Raw genomic sequence first — 21,136 nt, 5'->3', positions numbered from 1 at the left:
AGTTTTTAAAATGCACATACCTCTGAAAAGTAATGGTTATGGAGGTGAGTTCTAGTCTATACATGTATTTAGAGGGTATTTTTGTTTCACACTATTGTAACTTTATCCAAATGAGTTACAGGTTTGTACATTGTAGATTATCATACTCAGTGTCCATTTTCACTGGTTAAAACTACATGCTGGGTCTGTGACTTTAACCTTTTAGTTAATTAATACGGTATACATAAATATAAATCCTGACAGGTGGAACGACAACATTTTTAATAAAGTATTAAAAACATTAATCATTTTGAAAATATAATGTATATTTTTAGAGGGGTACCAACAATAAAATCTACACTCTTCAAAGACAGTCAAACAGCTCAGGCATTTCCCCACTGGCCGGCCTTGGTGGTGTCGTGGTTAAGTCATCAGACATAAGGCTGGTAGGTACAGGGTTCGCAGCCCGGTACCGGCTGCCACAATTTTAACAACTCAGTGGGTAGATGTAAGACCACTACACCCACTTCTCACTCACTAACCACTAACAACTAACAAGTAACTCACTGTCCTGGACAGACAGCCCAGATAGTAAGGTGTGTCCAGGACAGCGTGCTTGAACCTTAATTGGATATAAGCACGAAAATAAGTTGAAATCAAAAACAAATTAAAATTTCCCACTGTCAGATTTGCAAACTTATCCATTAAGGGGAGATAATGTGTGTTAAATTTAGGCATGTGAAGATTCAACAATTTCATGTATACGTACATTGATGCATGATAATGAAAGAAAGAAATATATTTAACAGATGACAATCACTGAAAAGGGTTCCTGACCAACAATAATTTCTGCCAGTTGCCTGGGAAAGGGCACAGAGGTTAACATGAAGCCAAGGTGAACTTAGCAACAGATCTAAAAATACAACTAACTAGAGTTTCTTTGATCACAGACAAACAGAGAGAATCAGAGAATTCAGTATACATGTATGTACATGTACTTGTATCTGAACAGGAATGGACTATTTCAGCCTCTGGTTTTATTTCTACCTCAAGCACCCTAAAGCATGGTACATTATTTATAAAATGCAGCATTGTTTAAATGTGTAGCTTTTTAGAGAAGTAGCAGCATTTCTAAAGCTATCAATAGTGGTCCAGGTACATTGTCTACCTGTATGAAATGCACACAATCACCTAGTACAGGAGCCGGGCCATTTCCCTGCTGTAAACAATTGTAATATGTATAGGTAGAGTGGTATCTGCTGAAAGCACACACACCCTGCCACATTGTATACAGACCTCAGACCCAGCCAGTTAACACAAACACTGGCACAAAGATCATCTTGCTTGGTGCTAACCACTGGGAAAAAAACAAGACCAAAATAGTCTTGGAATTGAAGAAAATCACCCCTGCTGGTCTGCAAAAAATAGTTACACATTACTTTCCAACTTAATGATCGTGCAATTGCCATTGTAAAGTTGGGATGTCAGCCAGAAAGCATCTACATGTTTCCATATATCCACAATTCCATCTTATGTTTAATGACATGCAATTGCCATCGTAAAGTTGCCATTGTGAAGTTGAGAGGTCAATAAGAACGCATCTACATGTTTCATATATCCACAAATCCATCTTGTATTTAATGACCGGGCAATTGCCATCGTAAAGTTAGGATATCAGCCAGAATGCATGTACATATATATCCACAATTCCATCTTGTACATAATGATCATGCAATTGCCATCGTAAAGTTGGGATATCAGCCAAAATGCATCTACTTATTTCCATATATTCACAATTCCATCTTGTACATAATGTGGTACTGTGCATACACCAAATCAACTATCATAGGTATTTGCTAATAAAAACATATAAACTGATGTAGAGAAATAATGGAACACATAAATAGTAACAGCAAATATTAACTGCCACTCAAACCCCCGTCCACAGTATCGGGAAGTTAACGGTCAACCCAAACCCTCATCCACAGTATCGGGAAGTTTATGGTCAACCCAAACCCTCGTCCACAGTATCGGGAAGTGAACAGTCAATCTAAACCCTCATCCACAGTATCGGTAAGTTAACGGTCAACCCAAACCTCGTCCACAGTATCGGGAAGTTAACGGTCAACCTAAACATCGTCCACAGTATCGGGAAGTTAACGGTTAACCCAAACCTCGTCCACAGTATCGGGAAGTTAACAGTTAACCCAAACCTCGTCCACAGTATCAGGAAGTTAACTGTCAACCCAAACCTTCATCCACAGTATCGGGAAGTTAACTGTCAACCCAAACCCTCATCCACAGTATCAAGAAGTTAACTGTCAACCCAAACCTTCATCCACAGTATCGGGAAATTAACTGTCAACCCAAACCTCGTCCACAGTATTGGGAAGTTAACAATCAACCCAAACCCTCATCTACGGTATTGGGAAGTTAACAGTCAACCCAAACCCTCGTCCACAGTATCGGGAAGTTAACGGTCAATCTAAACCTCGTCCACAGTATCGGGAAGAAGTTAACGGTCAACCCAAACCGTCGTCCACAGTATCACGAAGTTAACGGTCAACCCAAACCCTCATCCACAATATTGGGAAGTTAACAGTCAATCTAAACCCTCGTTCACAGTATCAGGAAGTTAACTGTCAACCCAAACCCTCGTTCACAGTATCGGGAAGTTAACGGTCAACCCAAACCCTTGTCCACAGTATCGGGAAGTTAACGGTCAACCCAAACGTCGTCCACAGTATTGGGAAGTTAACGGTCAACCCAAACCCTTGTCCACAGTATTGGGAAGTTAACGGTCAACCCAAACGTTGTCCACAATATCGGGAAGTTAACAGTAACACCAGCTGACAGATAATCCCAGTGCTGACATTAGATCCCACAGTACATCTCTGTATTTTACACAGACGTAACTACCCTAGTAGTGAATTAAACTTGGTCTCAAATACCAGGTGTTCCCTTCTTTTTTTCCCATAAGTATTCAGTGGCAGTGCTAAGGGGGCCCCCCAAGAGCCAGGGCCCCCCTTAAATGTTGCGACAAGTATATTTTTTAATTTTTATGTTGGAGAACCCGAGGAATCACTTCGGGAACATTTGTGCCTTCAGCCACATATCATTGCCTCCCCCCCCCCCCCCCCAAAATAGATTTCTGGATCCACCACTGGTATACATGCATGCACAGTAAGTAAGTACATTGTCAGCCACCCAGGCAGTATTAATACATGTACAATGTACCAGTAGAAACATACTGGCATATTGTCTTTTGATCTTTGTGCACAATTACAGGGTCTAACATACAGACTTTTATTTTTGACAAAGCCACAGTGAAAAATTGCCTTCCTCGAAATGTCAAAGAGAGGAAAATCACACTCATCAAACTATATTCAGTGCTAGAAGTAAAAGTTAAAGTTTGTTTTGTTTAACGACAACACTAGGCCACATTGATTTATTAATCATTGGCTATTGGATGTCAAACATTTGGTAATTTTGACATAAAGTCTTAGAGAGAAAATCTGTTGGGGCCCACCGATGGTGATCGATCTTAGTCGACCGTGCATAAAGCAAGCACCTTACCACTGGGCTACATCTGCCCCAACTAGAGGAGAAACGTGGTTGAATAAAACAAATATGACTCAATATTTCACACAACTCAGATTGAACTGATGGGCAAGAAAAGGGGGATGGGGTGCAGTTGTCCATGAGCCATTCAAAAAATACATTCTGTATACAGCAATAAAATATAGATCTAGAGAATGTTTTTATTAACAGGCCTACCGTATATCAGTTTCCAACTTCAGTGTACCTTGCATAACACAGACCTATACATGTATGAAATAATCAGGCAGAGTAAATAGCATTAGTACACACAAAAAAACGACTGGCATATTACTTTTATTCAGACCTGCAGTCTCGTGTTACAAATGTACTGCATTATATAATGTTCAGTGAGCTACTTAGACTAAAGCCATAACGGGTTTTGTTTATGTCTGACCTGGAAAGTAATACACTTCTTAACTGAGAGTGTCAAATTTCACACAATGGTCCTGGTGGGCCAAGGTAGACAAGTTGTTTGTGGGTTGGGGTCCTCGCCGTCATGGTGATGGCTCTGGATAAATGGCTTCTTCTCATAACTGGCTTCTTCAGGAGAGCAAGCAGGGTTTCTTCCACAGGGTAAAATGGGTATGGCCCATGCCCAATTATTTTTGCAGATTAATTTTTTTAAGTTAACCTTTTGACAAAATTAATGACTCTTATCCTTACTGTATGATTTTCTCAACCCTAAAACTAAATCTAACCCATTTTCTTTCTGGGAAAGGACACCGCCCCCCCCCCCCCCCCCCCCCCCCCCCCAAATACCCCCTTGTCATTCAGCACATACATTGTAAATATTCAATTCCATAACGCCATACCAAAAAATTGTCTTTCTGGCAGAAACCCTGGCAAGCACCCCTGACCAATTTGGTTGGCACCATTGTGTTTTAACACATTACATTTATTTAACGTTAGATGTGAAAACCAGTTTAGCGAGGGACTGTGATTGCTCACCCTCCAGGGGCGGGATACAGCCCAGTGGTAAAGACGGTCAGTCTAGCATTGATCCCCAGCCATTTCTCATTCCAGCCAGTGCTCCACGACTGGTACATCAAAGACTGTAGTATGTGCTATCCTGTCTGTGGGATGGTACGCATAAATAATAATGAATGAATGAATGAATGAATGAATGAATGTTTAACGACACCCCAGCATGAAAAATACATCGGCTATTGGGTGTCAAACTATGGTAATGCAAATAAATAAAGTGATGATCAACATCAATATAAAAATTCAAGGTTTAAACAAAAACAGTGTAAAGAACTGTGCAAAAATACAAATACAAATATCACAGAATTTTACGGACACCGAATTTTACTCTAAACTTCAAATTGTGCTGTATTGGCCATTCTCAAAGAGAATGTTACACCCCTGCACCACGGTGAGGTTACAGCACGCGCAGGGGCACATAAATAATTCTTTGCTACTAATAGAAAAATGTAGCAGGTTTTTTCTCTAAGACTATTTGTCAAAATTACCAAATGTTTATATCCAATAGCTGATGATTAATAAATCAATGCGTTCTAGTGGTGTCGTTAAACAAAACAAACTTTAACTTTTGCCCACCCTCCTGAACTGGGCAGTTTTCAATGCTATCCTAACCAGATGCTGGGGACACAAACAATGCGATAATTTTGTTTTAGAAACCACTGACTTCAATTGCTGCATCCTAACTGCACGTGTACAGCGTAACAGACTGATTTAGTCGAGCAAAACGACACAATACCGATAGGAATTGTTTCTATTGTTCTCATGTGACAAGAGCGACACAAACATTTTAACCAATCAGACATGTCTTACAATAATGATTTTAACAGTCAAAGATAATTTCAAAATTGGGAGACTGTCGTTATAGTCGCGTCTGGCTAGAATATAAATATTATTGTGTCGCTCGCGTTCAATTAGGATACAGCTTAACTGGTCCTCACACTTTTCAAATTAAATTTTTTACACACCTGTGTCATGGACATACGTTGACCAAAAATGTCTCCGACAGCCTAAATACACGCAAGTTTGCATTTTAGTTTTTGGCGTCTGCGAATCAGGTGACAATAGCCAACAGAGAATGCAAATCAGCCAAAGTGATTCCACTTTGTTAATTTGCAACAGATATATCTGGCTTAAAGAGTGGCTTGAGGAATTGTTTTATTAACCATCAGTGTGTGTTCAAGACCTAAACGTAACTAGGTTTTCACGTTATGTACATGTAGACAGTTGTTGGCTTTAACATCCTCAGCTATACCAATGAAGTTATAATGAATTGTTTTATTAACCATCAGTGTGTGTTCAAGACCTAAACGTAACTAGGTTTTCACGTTATGTACATGTAGACAGTTGTTGGCTTTAACACCCTCAGCTATACCAATGAAGTTATAATGAATTGTTTTATTAACCATCAGTGTGTGTTCAAGACCTAAACGTAACTAGGTTTTCACGTTATGTACATGTAGACAGTTGTTGGCTTTAACACCCTCAGCTATACCAATGAAGTTATAATGAATTGTTTTATTAACCATCAGTGTGTGTTCAAGACCTAAACGTAACTAGGTTTTCACGTTATGTACATGTAGACAGTTGTTGGCTTTAACACCCTCAGCTATACCAATGAAGTTATAATGAATTGTTTTATTAACCATCAGTGTGTGTTCAAGACCTAAACGTAACTAGGTTTTCACGTTATGTACATGTAGACAGTTGTTGGCTTTAACACCCTCAGCTATACCAATGAAGTTATAATGAATTGTTTTATTAACCATCAGTGTGTGTTCAAGACCTAAACGTAACTAGGTTTTCACGTTATGTACATGTAGACAGTTGTTGGCTTTAACACCCTCAGCTATACCAATGAAGTTATAATGAATTGTTTTATTAACCATCAGTGTGTGTTCAAGACCTAAACGTAACTAGGTTTTCACGTTATGTACATGTAGACAGTTGTTGGCTTTAACACCCTCAGCTATACCAATGAAGTTATAATGAATTGTTTTATTAACCATCAGTGTGTGTTCAAGACCTAAACGTAACTAGGTTTTCACGTTATGTACATGTAGACAGTTGTTGGCTTTAACACCCTCAGCTATACCAATGAAGTTATAATGAATTGTTTTATTAACCATCAGTGTGTGTTCAAGACCTAAACGTAACTAGGTTTTCACGTTATGTACATGTAGACAGTTGTTGGCTTTAACACCCTCAGCTATACCAATGAAGTTATAATGAATTGTTTTATTAACCATCAGTGTGTGTTCAAGACCTAAACGTAACTAGGTTTTCACGTTATGTACATGTAGACAGTTGTTGGCTTTAACACCCTCAGCTATACCAATGAAGTTATAATGAATTGTTTTATTAACCATCAGTGTGTGTTCAAGACCTAAACGTAACTAGGTTTTCACGTTATGTACATGTAGACAGTTGTTGGCTTTAACACCCTCAGCTATACCAACGAAGTTATAATGAATTGTTTTATTAACCATCAGTGTGTGTTCAAGACCTAAACGTAACTAGGTTTTCACGTTATGTACATGTAGACAGTTGTTGGCTTTAACACCCTCAGCTATACCAACGAAGTTATAATGAATTGTTTTATTAACCATCAGTGTGTGTTCAAGACCTAAACGTAACTAGGTTTTCACGTTATGTACATGTAGACAGTTGTTGGCTTTAACACCCTCAGCTATACCAATGAAGTTATAATGAATTTTTGTGAACTTCACAGGGGTGGAAGGAGAGAAACGTGATTACCGGTAGACCTACATGTATAGTCCGTCCCATCATTTTATAAAAATATTTTTGTAAATAACTTCAGTTAGGTTAGACGTAAGAAGAAAATTAAATGTGTTTTGGAAATAACAGTTTTTTTTTTTTTAATTGTGTGCAATTTACAAATCAATCAGCTCAGAAATATATAACTTGTTAAAAAGTCCATAGTAAGAAAAAAGGTGTTTGCTGTGGGACAGACTATAGACAGGCATGAGACTAAGTCAACAATGTTTTTTGTAAATAATTCCAGCTTGATTTGATATAAGAAGAAAAGTAAAAGTGTTTTCAAAACAACTAAAAAAACACACTATTTTGTGTGCAATTAAGAAAACAATCAGCTCAGAAATAAATAACTTGAAGTACAAATACCATAGAAAGAAAACGGTGGCCCTATGGAAAGGACTATAGGCTACTAGGTTACCACGCATCAAGAAAGTTGAGAAGAGTATTTCATACTCTACATATAGGATATTTCATGTTTTTTGTCAAATATGATTTATATCTCATCGAGTGAAGTTTGCAATCATATCTCACGAGTCACGCTTGCTTGTGATACGACTGCAAATTTCACGAGATTTTGAAATTTTCTATTTATTATAAAACTTTTGGCAATTTACCTTTATTTTTAAAATGCCAGCAGCGAAATCGTTCCGGCTTTCTTACAGTGAAGATAACACTTTCTACAGTGACAATAACACATTTTAGAGTGAAATAGTGAAACTTTCACTCTAAAATGTGTTACTGTCACTGAGTGATTAATAACACTTTTATTTCACTGATATTTTAAGATATTTCACTAAATATTATATACCGTATATCGCTGTGTATTAGCCGACTTTTTGATACAAAATTTATCAAGTCAAAGGCTGGGGTCGGCTTATCTAAGGAGTCAACATTTTATTGGAAATGTAAAGTTAGAATAGTGACGTCACGGCTCGACTCGATCTATTGTCATTATTGTGCTCTGCATTTCCGCTTTCATAAAGGTTTAATATTGCATTTTAACACAAGCTATTACAAATAAAAGATATTAAAATTGTATATATATGTTCATCTTTAATAAATGTTGGTGTTTAAAAGTTATTTAGTAATATTTATCTGTTTAAACAACAATAAATGGTGACCGATCAAAACAATTTCGGAAAACTTCGCAGGTCACGTGTCATTACAAAACTGCTTACTAAACCGGTGAACACGTTAATTGTTCCAGCTTCATTTGTTTTGTTTGTCGGCTTGGGATTAATCGACACGGGTGGTTGGGTATGGTAGGGTATAGCCGACTAGTAATGAAAAGACCGATTAGCACAATCAACAATGCAAACAGTCACTGTGTTTTTAATGTGTGGCTGCAATCAAGAATGTTTAGGTATATTTCGCTATCTTGGTACTTATATTTTACGAGAAATAAATTAACCGGACATCGTTTCTATAAATAGAAATCGGCTACTGCTTCCGGATAAGTTTGCTGTGACAAATGACGTTTGAAAGCAGATGTACTTTGTCATTTTGTAGAGACCACACACACATCTGACTTGGTTAGTTTTATATAGGGGGGTCGGCTTATATACAAGGTCGATAATTTTAAAGCCGATTTGGAGGGTGAAACTAGGGGGTCGGCTAATGCATGGAGTCGGCTAATACACAGCGATATACGGTAATAAATTTTTTATGAAACTAAAACTATACCACGTAAATTTTCGCCAACTGAGTATTAATTAGATACACATACAGTATCAGTACAGTGAGAATGTGTAACAGAGTAGTAATGTGTGTCTGTGAAGGTATTTTACAGTAATAGTAATGACTGCCGGTAGTAAGGGAGTATAGTACATGTAGATGGTTGCAAGTGCCTCTTAGCAATGCCAGAAGTAACTACTGAACACTCCGGAGTGGTCAAAATAATCCCACAGCTAAACCCGATGGGAAATGGCAGGTGTGTGGCACAGATAGCCACAAAAGACAAGCACCAGTTATGGTTGAAGAGACAAGGACTGGGATGTGGAGGTGGACAGCGAAAGAAGTTGAAAGACAGGAGGAGCTGGTAGATCGGGAAGAAATGAGACATAAGTCAAGGGAAAGAGAGAATTTAAATTTAAATTAAATTCAAAAAAGGCCTTTGTTTTGTGGTAACCTGTACATGGGTTACCAGACACACTGCTTATTTGGAAGCCTTCCAACAGCAATCTTCGCCTGGCTCTTAATCTAACAAAACTGACAAATACCTGGAAGGTTGAGTCGCTGTTTCTGCCACAACAGTTCGGTACGAGTGCCTGGTGTGCTTATGTTGCGCTTGCGCATGTGCTCCCGATACCAGCTATCCAGATCATGCAGTGATGCCTTCATTTTCATACCGAGTGAACTCACATCAACAGCATTTAATTGATGACATAAATATATATTCAAAACTCGGAACAAACACATTCATCCTGAGCAAAGTATATTAAAGGTATCTACAAATGTCATTCTGTATGTCACTGTTTCATACATGGCTCAAGAAGGAACAGATCTTGACCAGTTCTGAATTTCCAATCTCAGAACGTACAGTTTGTATGCTTGCTTACACTTTGTATGCTTGCTTTACCAGATTTCTGCTAACTCAAATGAAAACTCATCCGGTTAAAACGATATCTGAAACTTTGTTTTGTAATAAAAATAGTTCAATTGATTGAAAACATTGTACATCTTTTGTGTATACTTGCTTTACTAGATTTCTGCTAACTCAAATGAAAAACCATCCAGGCAATACGATACCTGAAGGTTGGTTTGAAATCATTATATTTCAACTGATCGAAAACAGTTTAAAATTTTTTGAAGAAAGCAGAACAAACTCGATAACTGGAAGACTTTCAGAACCTGCTGTGTAAAATAAGCTTAGTTCACCAGATTGGTTTTATCAATATTCTTCATAAGCCACTCTTCCTCCAGTAAATCCAAAGTCAACAGGTATACGGTTTTCAAACAGAAGTCGATTCGTATTATTCACAAACTATTAAGAAATCTCCAGGGTTCACACCACTTCATCTGTCGGCTGGTCTTGACAAGTTAAACTGTTCATCATCAAGTTGACCACATCTTATGTAAGAGTAACTGTTCAGTGTTAAGGTAAAAGCTTTCGTCCAGATTATACAAACACAAGGTTTCAAAAGTTGCTATTCATTTTATAAAATAAACACATATATAACATTAAATACATTGATGGCTTTGGGGGCATTTTGTTTTGTTTGGGAAGTTTGGGTTTTTTTGGTTTTGAGGTTGTGGTTGTTTTGAGTGGGATTTTTCTTCTTCTTTTTTTTCTTTCTTTTTTTTCAAACTAGCAATGCATTCAAGAAATCTAATATAATTAATTAACATTTCAGTAAGGTTTAATTTCATGAATGGTACTGATGAATTAGGAACAGTGGTCTTTTCCTTTAATCTTTAACCTTGACTTAAAAGTTACTGAATCCAATCACTTTGCCTGGAGGTGATGGTGTCTTATGGTCACAAGTTTTGGTCAATCCAATTAAACAGATTGGTCTGTGGTGCGTCTCTGCTTTTATTGGTTTTGAGAGATTGATAAATGTATACACCTCCACATTAGGATATACAAATCCAGCAGTTACAACGTACTAGCCTTATGTGTGATGACTAACCATTGCATATTATAATATGAACAATAAGAATATCACTTACATGCACTGGACAATAAATCAATTTACTGAAGCTACCTCTTTACCTGTATATAATTGTTTATCCATGCATGCATATCATGATAAGTCCAATTATATTAATTACATTAGCTGGGCTCACCCTATACACAAAGTAAAATTAATCTATTAGTAATTTTTATATAAAGTTGCTACAACATTAAGTCAGTGGCTAATAAAACCATTTTTGAGTCATTTTTAATTAAATATTTTACGTATTAAAAAACTGTCTAACCCAAACATTAGTTCCTATGTCCAGATATACTTACATGTATATATCACATATCATAGTGTAAACACACTTATTTTCCTGTGTTCATCCAGTTTGTTATTTCTATTATTCAATACTAATATTACTGAGTGTGTTAGTACCAGAGGTGATGTTCCCGTCAATCAAATCCGTCCAGCCTTGACGGCTTGCCAATCGGACCAATTATCCACTGATTACAGTCACTCACTTTTATGATGGAGTATTATAGAGCACATTCGTTATACGCACTTCCTTTTCACGTGTGCTCATAATATCCCAATAGATTACCAGTCTTAAATGTTTTATAATTGCAGGACATTTACTCTTAAATTAATGTTTTCTATTAGTAACATATAACTGTATGCAGAGTAAAATGAGAAAATTTATCTGTGTATATTTGCTTAGTTGTCTATAATATAAATACTGTATGAGAACTTTTGTAGAATACATACCAGTGTTCAAGATTAACGGTATCCCGATATCCCAGGGATACCAGAATTTAATTTTGGATACCAGACCTAGTATCCCACCGGGATACCATATAATACTAAATTCTCAGGTGGGATACCACATTTTGAAATGTTAGTATCCAAATGGGATACTGGCCAAAAAAATTAATTTCGAACAGTGCATATAGTAATTCAATTATACCTGTAGTTAACTACATGTAAATGCATCATTCTTATGACAAGAATTCAACTGAATCTTTTATGTCTTATTGACAATGCACATGTACTTGTGTTTTCAATACACATTGCGTGATTAGTGATGTTATGTAACTTTCATGTATGGATTTACCCTATTTAGAAAAATCTAAAAAAAATTTTTTTAAAGCTATGAATATTCAAGTGGTTGAAATACTAAACAATTTGTCCTGTGCATACATGACTACCGGTATGTATTCATATTATTTCGAGATATGTATTTTTATATATATATATATATATATATATATATATATACATGTACATATATACACATATATATATACATGTACATATATACACACACACACACACACACACACACACACACACACACACACACACACACACACACACATATATATCTTATAACAATTACAGGAACTACAATAGGAAACTGGTCAAGTGAATATGTATCTAATGTCAGTAAACAGCTTGAGGTTGCATTATATAAAATCAATTGCCACTGATGACAACGTAACATTTTCAACAAGCATTCTGAGAGCACTGCTAAAGCAATACATGTCCTATACCGAGACTAACAGTTTTTCTTATCTCCCAAGTTCAAGGGCCATAACTCGGTCAAAAATGGATAAATGGGTACCCCAAAATGGGTAAATCACCATGAACGTTAAATTTGATCTGTAACAGTACACAATAAACCTATATACAAAATTTTATCTCAATATTTTGAGGCATTGCAAAAAACAAAAAGGCCAGAAAACAAACTTTTGAATCTCCTGAGTTAAAAGGCCATAACTGTCAAAAAAAAGAGAGAGAAAAAAAAAGAGTACAAATCACCATAAAAGTCAAATGTGATCTGTAACAGTACTTGAAAAAGCTATACACAAAGTTTCTGCTCAATATCTCACAGCATTATGAAAAAACAATCAATAAAACTCTATGTGGGACAGACAGACAGACCGAGAGAGAGACAGAAGGATGAAACCTATAGTCCCCTCTAGTTGAATCATAATAATTAAATTTAAAAAAGACTTATAGAATATTAAACAAGCTTCAATTTCGTATCATGTTTATGTCCCAAGTGAAATAATTTTCAATCGTCACAAGCTTTACGAGAGTATTACCCATAATTGATCTTAGTTTACATCACTCAACTCATTTTGCTAACGTTCCTGTAAGGTTGTAATGCGCCAACCGATGATGCCATCGTGTGACATCATAGTACCAAGATATTTCTAATTACGAATAATATCACAAAAAGTTCATATTTTATTTTGAATTATTTGTTTAGTTCTCAAACAGTAATGTTCAGTAAGACTAAGTACCAATATAAGGAAGGAGGGAAATGTTTTATTGACGGTTATATGGCATCGTACATATGGTGAAGGACCACACAGATATTGAGGGAGGAAACCCACTACCACCACTTCATGGGCTTCTCTTTTCAATTAGCAGCAAGTGATCTTTTATATGTACAATCCCATAGACAGGATAGCACATACCACAGTCTTTGATGTACAAGTACCAATATAAAGTCACATTATCAGACAACATAAATTTTATTATTATACATATAAATCTTAACTGATATTTTATTCCTGATGATGGTAATTTTATTATTAAACATATAAATCTTAACTGATATTTTATTCTCCGATGATGGTAATTTTATTATTAAACATATAAATCTTAACTGATATTTTATTTCAAGCAGGCTTATATTCTTTCATTATTTTAGTAAGTTATAGCGAAATTTCACAAAAAAGTTTTGACTACCACTATTAGTATTATCAGTTATTTGTAGCTATGTGCAAACATTTGAGCTGTGTTCTATGGAATGACACAGAATCATTTTGAGTACATGCATGTACATGTATGTATTATCAATTTCATTTCAACTTATTTTCATGCTTATATCCAATTAAGGTTCAAGTATGCTGTCCTGGGCACACACCTCAGATATCTGGGCTGTCTGTCCAGGACAGTGGGTTAGTTGTTAGTTGGTTAGTGGTTAGTGAGAGAAGAGGGTGTAGTGGCCTTACACCTACCCATTAAAATTGAACATTTAAGAATTCACTCTGGGTTGGAGCCGGTACTGGGCTGCGAACCCTGTACCTACCAGTCTGTAGTCTGATGGCTTAACCATACATCAAAACCAACAATGTATACCCCTGAGGCAATAAAAGCAAATTAACTCATAGAGTTAAAATATGTATGCTATGTGTAAGAGGAATGCTATCTATACATGTTTTACACGTAGCATTTAATTAATTTACATTCAATAAAAGTGTCACATGTCACTTGAAAGGATATATATTACCATTTGTCGGAGAACTCAACTTAACTGCAATGATCGTTTTGTTTCATTTCACATTGTACCATTCATATTTCAATTTCAAGATCGTCCGACAGCTACAGTTATTTATTGAACAGAGACATTATTTGCACGATTGGATGACTCAATGCATTACATATAAACAATTTATTGACCAAGGTAATAGAATCAGCATTTCCGTTCCTGCTGATAAAATGAAGTGACTCAGATCAAGTGTCTATATATACTGTGATGTCATGCTGTGGATCACGCCCAAGACTGTTAATATTGAAGTCTTGGCAACTGCATGACATCACCATTGTACATGGACACAACAACAGCAGTTCAGTGTCCTGGGTCAAGCAAACCTCGTTTTGACACACCGTGTTATACTTATTACTTAAATACAGGTCACTCAACTTCTCAAAAAGGGGTACTGATGCTTACACCTATAGTAGATACTTACAACAGGGTGTGTGTGGCAGTCTGCCAAAGGGTATGAAGGGTAAAATTATGTACTCTAAAAATCTTGGAAATTAATGGATATTTTTTTTTTTATCTTTTACAAAATGTATTGTGAGAAAATTGCTGTTTAAATCAAAGTACATGAAATACAGGGTCCAATTTTAAATGATTCCAAACCTATAACCACCTAAAAAGGGCACTTATGTTCGGTTTTGTTTTTATTACCTACCCTCAAATTACTTTCTGGCAGAAAGCCTGTACAAGATCATGAATATAATCACCAATGAAATTCAACTTTATTACATGTATACACATCAAAGTAGCAAACTGGCAAAGATCATTCTTTCCATCTACAGTGAGATAGTTTTAGTTAAATTAACTAAAGTATGCAAATAACATCCTCAGTTCATTTTTCATGGGCTAAGCATGTATGTGATTATGATAGTTACTACTCACCCTTACAAAATAATAATGAAAGCTTTTACCAACTTTTAAGTGTAGCCTTTTATATTTCATTTACACATCCATATATAAAATAAAACATGGTAATCGATAAATATTTCATAAATGATTCCTCCATAGATTTTGGATAGTGCCAACAACAAAAATTATTTTTTGGACATAGACTGGAATAATAGAGCATTCAGGTTTAAAAAAATTTCACAAAAGTCAATGTAGTGTGACACCATAAAAATTATAAACACAATCTAGAGAACTCAGGGCTTCTAGATTATAGTAGCCCCACTCCCATTACTAGTGATATTCAATGTTGGGCTAGTATATAACTACTATTGCCATGCTTTTAAGCTATATCTCTCTCTCTTTAGATGACATCTGATTTTTATTACTATTATTTAGTAAAATTGTATTAACTTAAAGTAAAGCAGGGCTAGTGAACTTTTAATGATGACTATAGTACATTTTTTAAATCACTGATCCCATAGTTAGTGGATTGTGTAAACATTGTAGAAGCTAGAAACATTTTTTTTTTTTTTTTTTTTTATTTGGGTTTTTTTACATTACCACTGATTTTACTGTCCACTGAAAAACATTTAAAATGCTAGATTTGTCCTTTTAAAAATGTCATCACATTCTGACACTTGATATAAAAAAAGAAGAAGATGTGTTTAATTCAATGTGGATCAATGTTTAGTTTTTCCACTGATGGCCTTTATTCGATACGCAAATTTGGACCTTAGTGAAAACTGTATATAATCACTTGTATAGTCATTTATATCATATCATAACGTGTTAAAAACAATTTTAATTTTTAAAATTTAATAAGGATAAGAAAATTTTAAGTAAAACTACATATAAGTATTTTTTCTGAATTGTCAATGATGTAGATACATGTAGGTGGTTGTACTTTCACTAATAAGATAGATTGTGTATCTAGAGACATTTAATCAGGTATAACATATGGATCATTTCTAATTAAAGATTATGTTTATTTCTAACTTTAAACAATGCAACATTTGACAAATTCCAAAGGCAACATGTTCTTTGTTTATGACATCAGGACACAATATTTCACGCGAACCGCCGTTCGGTTCGCGTGTCGGTTACACAAAGTTAAATTTACGTGACCCGCAAACTGGTTACGTCATGACTTGTAAACATTCAGAAATTAAAACTTGCAAACTTCACGATTACAGGACGTTTATTCACGCAGACATACTACTAGTATTTCGACAAATTGGATTGCCTATAATTTTACACGTTAAAAACAGTTTTAACGTAAACAGGAATCCAAAAGTGTCACAAAAATTGAAAAATACTAACATCGCACAATGAGCTTTAAAAGAACAAACATTTGGAACGTCACTGTAGTATAGAAGTACCATCAATAAAGTGAAAGTAGCATAGCCACCGCAAAACGGAATTCCTCCAAATGATTATGTATATATTTCAAAGACGTAATGCAAAAACTAAATCTGGGAATAGGTCGAGGCTGTCTGTAATTGTTCTATAAAATATCCTCTTAAAATCGACTCAAAAAAAAAGATTACAAAAAAAAAAAAAAAAAAAAAAAAAAAAAAAAAAAAAAAAGGCCTCCGAAAAGGCTCAGACTGCATCTACAGGTATCCTGAGTTTCAAACTTTTCACAGAGGGAGGCTCCCCAAATATCCCCGCTCGGGCTAAGAAAATTTCTGGTTACGCCCCTGTATTTTATTTCAGTACTGGAGCTGAGGTTCAGTTCTTTTATAATATTGTTAACTTTAGCAAGCATTAAAGACATTTTTTTTTTTTTGGTAAAATATTTTCTTTTGTATTTGTTTTAACTTTATGTTTCAGCTAAAAACTATGTATTTAAAATAAAATTTCAACGTAATTTTGAGGTAACCGATCAGGTAACCCACGGGTTACACAAATACAATTCACGTAACCGAACAATTGGTTACCTAGGTTAAAACCACGTGAACCGACTTCCGGTTCCCTCAGATTTCGAAATATTGTCCCCTGTGACATACATGTACATGTAAGTCAACTTCAAAAATCTGTAGTTAGTAAAATGAAGGTAACCTACATGTACTTCTATAGAGTCAGTCATGCAGATCGATGTTTTCACAAAAGTGATGTGTATGTAAGTGTGATAACACAGGTACAGGATATCCTATAACGTTAAACATGTTCCTGAAATATGTTTTAATATTCATTCATATTAATATAATATTACGATTATAATATTTATTCAAATAAAGTAAACTTGTAATAATTTAAATAAAAAGTATTTCCATTCTTTTATGTGTTTTGAATTAAGTTAACACAAGATAATTTTTTCATGTTCTGAATACATTTGCATTATATATTTCAGCTTTAATAATCAGCCAAATCTACATATCTTATAAAATAAACATCATTTAAACAAGCATGTTTGTATCAATATGGTAAAACTGTTAAAATAGTTCAAAAGATTAGCTCAGCAGATATATCATGGATAAAACATCTAGAGAGTATTTAATGCAGGAATGCAATGATTGTTATATTTGTCATTATTCTGCAAACAAATTTCCTTCAGGAAGTAGCATGATACAAATTTAAAATATTTTAAGACTACTTTACTTATTTTAGTCTAGATACCTGCACATATATGTACACATAAGCCTTAAAAAGTATTTAGAATTAGTTTTCATTCAAAAAATAAATCTTAATGTATCCATGGATACTCAAAAGAATCTAACATACATTTAATTTTACTTTAGCTGTTGAAATTCATGGATACAAAATATTATAATTAAATTTACATTACATTCATTACAATTAAACATCATCCCATTGATCCAGTCGTAGCAATGCATGTTTATTTATTTCTCAATAAACACAAATAACATTGTCAGAGAAAGTCATATTTGATGATGTCACTTTAAATTGTATGTTATTTTTTTACTAGAACAAAAAAAAAACAAAAAAAATTCAAAGTAAAATATTAACATCAGGGCTTCTAAATTATGGTAGCCCCACTCCCATGGCTAGTGATATTCAGTGTTGGGCCATAACTAGCCCGACAGGTAGTAGAAAAAAAACTTGTCAAATGCTACATTTACATATTTTGTAAATATGAATATCCTGCCTCCTCTTTCCACCCCCAATCTAAGGATTTTTAATAGCTATCTCCCTCTGTAGGTGGAATATCTGATTATTACTAATATTAGTAAAAGTGTATTATTTAAAGTAGGGCTAGTGAATTTTTAATCATGGTTAGTACATTTTTAAAATCACTGATCCCATGGCTAGTGGATTTTTATAAAATTATAGAATCCCTGGAACATTTAGTGTTATTATTAGTAAGTATGTTTCAAATTTAATTATACTGTATAATGATTCAGGGCTTAACACTGGAACAAATTTTCGTTTACCAGTAGCCAATTTTCAGATATGTGGAATATTTCGTTGAAAATTATTTAAAACTTGCTAATTCAAAGAATATTTTCATAGTCATGCAAAGACTAAATGTTGTAGCCACTTTGTATAAAAATTACCAGTTTGCTAATTTGGCAACAAACAGGTTGAGCCCTGATAATTATCTGTTATTTCTTTTACGTTCATCGGGGTATAAACAACAAAAATCATCTTCAAACTTATGTGTGAACGGCTTCGCCAATTCAGTTTGCAGATGATTTTTTTGGTTCATACCCCGATGAATGTAAATGAAATAAAAGACAATCCTTAAACATGACTTGTGTCCAGGACAGCATGCATGAACTTAATAAAAGATGCAGCAAAGTTAAAATGGATATTTCATTACCAATCTGTTTGAATACTATAACTGTTTAAATAACTATTTTTTATTTTCAAATTATGTTTATAACTATTACAGAATGTTATGCTTTACAATGTAGGCAGCATTCTTTATGTTCATCATACCTGCAGTAATATTATAATGATGAACTCCAAACTGAACTTCAACCTGGGAATTAATTGATTTTAGAAACTGTTCCATTAATCAACATACTAGCAAAATATTTAAAATCTTTACCAATTAAAGTACAAAGGATACTTTAAAAATTTATCACATGAGGATGTTTAATAAATTCCAAGCCCTATCCAACATTAGCAAAATATTTGTCAAAATCTTCACCAAAGTATAAAGGATACTTTTTAAAGACTCATCACATGAGGATGTTCAATAAATTCCAAGTCACATCCAGCATACAAATGTACATGTATGTACAGATGTAGGAATCAGGCAGGGCTGTCACGTTAGCTTCAGTTCATTCTAAATACTCTTGAACTAAACAGATACTCCGCGGACAAACTGCACCATGGATGATTGGGTGGGACTAACACTGGTTAAACACAATGACCAAATTACACAGTAGGTCCAGAATGATGTAGCTACAACGGCAACTGGATCCTAGGCCGACATCACAATCGTATGACAAAACTTCTCGGACAAATATCACAGTTTCCATGGTTTAAGTTAACATACCAATCACAATGTGAAAACAAGCTTTTCATACTAAAACAAGTTGATACATTTCACAGCGATTTTGTTACCAAAAAACGAATGAGTATCATTGCGAAACAAAGTGTTAATACTTTCTAACATTCTCGGTTACATGTCGCTATATTAAATCTCAGTTCTTGGTGTCAAATTAAAACTCCCGATGCATTGATCACATGTATTTTCTCATCAATCACAACGTATAGGAACCTGCTGTCACTTTTATGATTGATATCACATCCACAGATAATTCATGTCCTGTTCATTACTGCGTACTCCGGTAACACTGTAAATGTGTGTGTGTATATAACCTTCCGGAGTACTGGTCAACCCCGATGTTGTGATACACCACAATATTTGTATGTTTATTACCATGCAGTAACACTTTGTCAACGTTCATGCTATTACTAAAATGTCAGTGTTAATGCAGGCTTCTTTTGCATGGATAAGTGAACTGATAAATAAAGCTTTAACTAACAGTCTGACTGGGTAGTCTCAGTATACATCCTGCATTTCACAATCACCACCAGCTGGTCACCGTAATCTTATTATAATCAACACTGACACACACTTCAGCATTTTCACTTGTATTACTTCAGCATTAGTGAAGGCAAAGTCTATACTTATTACTTTCGCCTATGTCACACACATACATGTACCACAAGTCAATAACTCTCCCAGTGCAAGACATGAAATATTACAATGTTATTTCCCTTTAATAATCTCCTGATCTGTGCACAATTAGAATGATAAATCCCGTTGTTGTGCAGGCTTGAACCGGCCTTTCTCTCTTCGCCAGTAGTCAGGGCCAGTACAGATTACGAGAAAGACAGTTCAAGTCTTACAATATAAAGAGCAAACACAAAGAGACACTGTCAACAATGAGGCAAATCTTTGAGTGGTCATACTTTTGTCAACAAACAGTATCCCAGGATAAATTTACAATTTTCTTTGTCTCTTCCGACATGTACTGTCTGTCTGTTGACCTTGAATGGTGTGTTTAACTTTCCTTGCAAAACCCTATTTGTATAAATGAACAGCAAATCAAGTATAAATTAAGTGTTGTGGGATTTTTTTTAGTTTAATAAACATCTACAACACAATCAAACCATTGATAATGAAATAGCTCTTTAAAAATTTGATAAACTGTACATCAGGCTTTCTGCCAGAAAACAATTGTTAGAGTACATAATAAATACAAAACAGAATAAGAGTGCCCCAAGAAGGGGGTTATGGGTTTGAAATCTTCAGGAACTGGACATTGCACACATTTTAAACAGCAGTTCTCTTACTATAATCTTTCTCAAAATTCAAAAAATATATCAATTAATTTCAAGATTTTGGGGTACGTAATTTTACCCTTCATACCCTCTGACAGAAACCCTGTATATGCAGATATGTAGGCCTGGTAGCTTCAAAGTTACAGTCAGAAGTAGTAGTTGTAATGGAAACAACATCTACATTGTCATCACT

At 34.9% G+C, this 21,136-nt stretch overlaps 1 protein-coding gene across 2 annotated transcripts in view; it reads right to left on the bottom strand.

The window, feature by feature from the left end:
* LOC121376904 (transmembrane and coiled-coil domains protein 1-like) overlaps positions 1-20,361 on the bottom strand; it is a 90,549-nt gene extending 70,188 nt beyond the window's left edge. Inside the window, exons 1-2 of one of the 2 annotated variants that reach the window (XM_041504689.1) lie at positions 19,315-20,361; positions 9,558-10,422 (exon numbers count right to left, since the gene is read on the bottom strand). In XM_041504689.1, the coding sequence (XP_041360623.1) occupies positions 9,558-9,756 (199 nt within the window). In that variant the 5' untranslated portion in view covers positions 9,757-10,422; positions 19,315-20,361. The remainder of the gene's footprint in view (positions 1-9,557; positions 10,423-19,314) is intronic. The other variant, XM_041504688.1, reaches the window with a different exon arrangement.
* Positions 20,362-21,136: the final 775 nt, after the last annotated feature.

Source organism: Gigantopelta aegis, chromosome 7, assembly GCF_016097555.1.
Source record: "Gigantopelta aegis isolate Gae_Host chromosome 7, Gae_host_genome, whole genome shotgun sequence".
Taxonomy (NCBI): domain Eukaryota; kingdom Metazoa; phylum Mollusca; class Gastropoda; order Neomphalida; family Peltospiridae; genus Gigantopelta; species Gigantopelta aegis.
The sequence above is the reverse complement of the archived record's forward strand: the minus strand, read 5'-3'. Positions and strand labels throughout refer to the sequence as shown.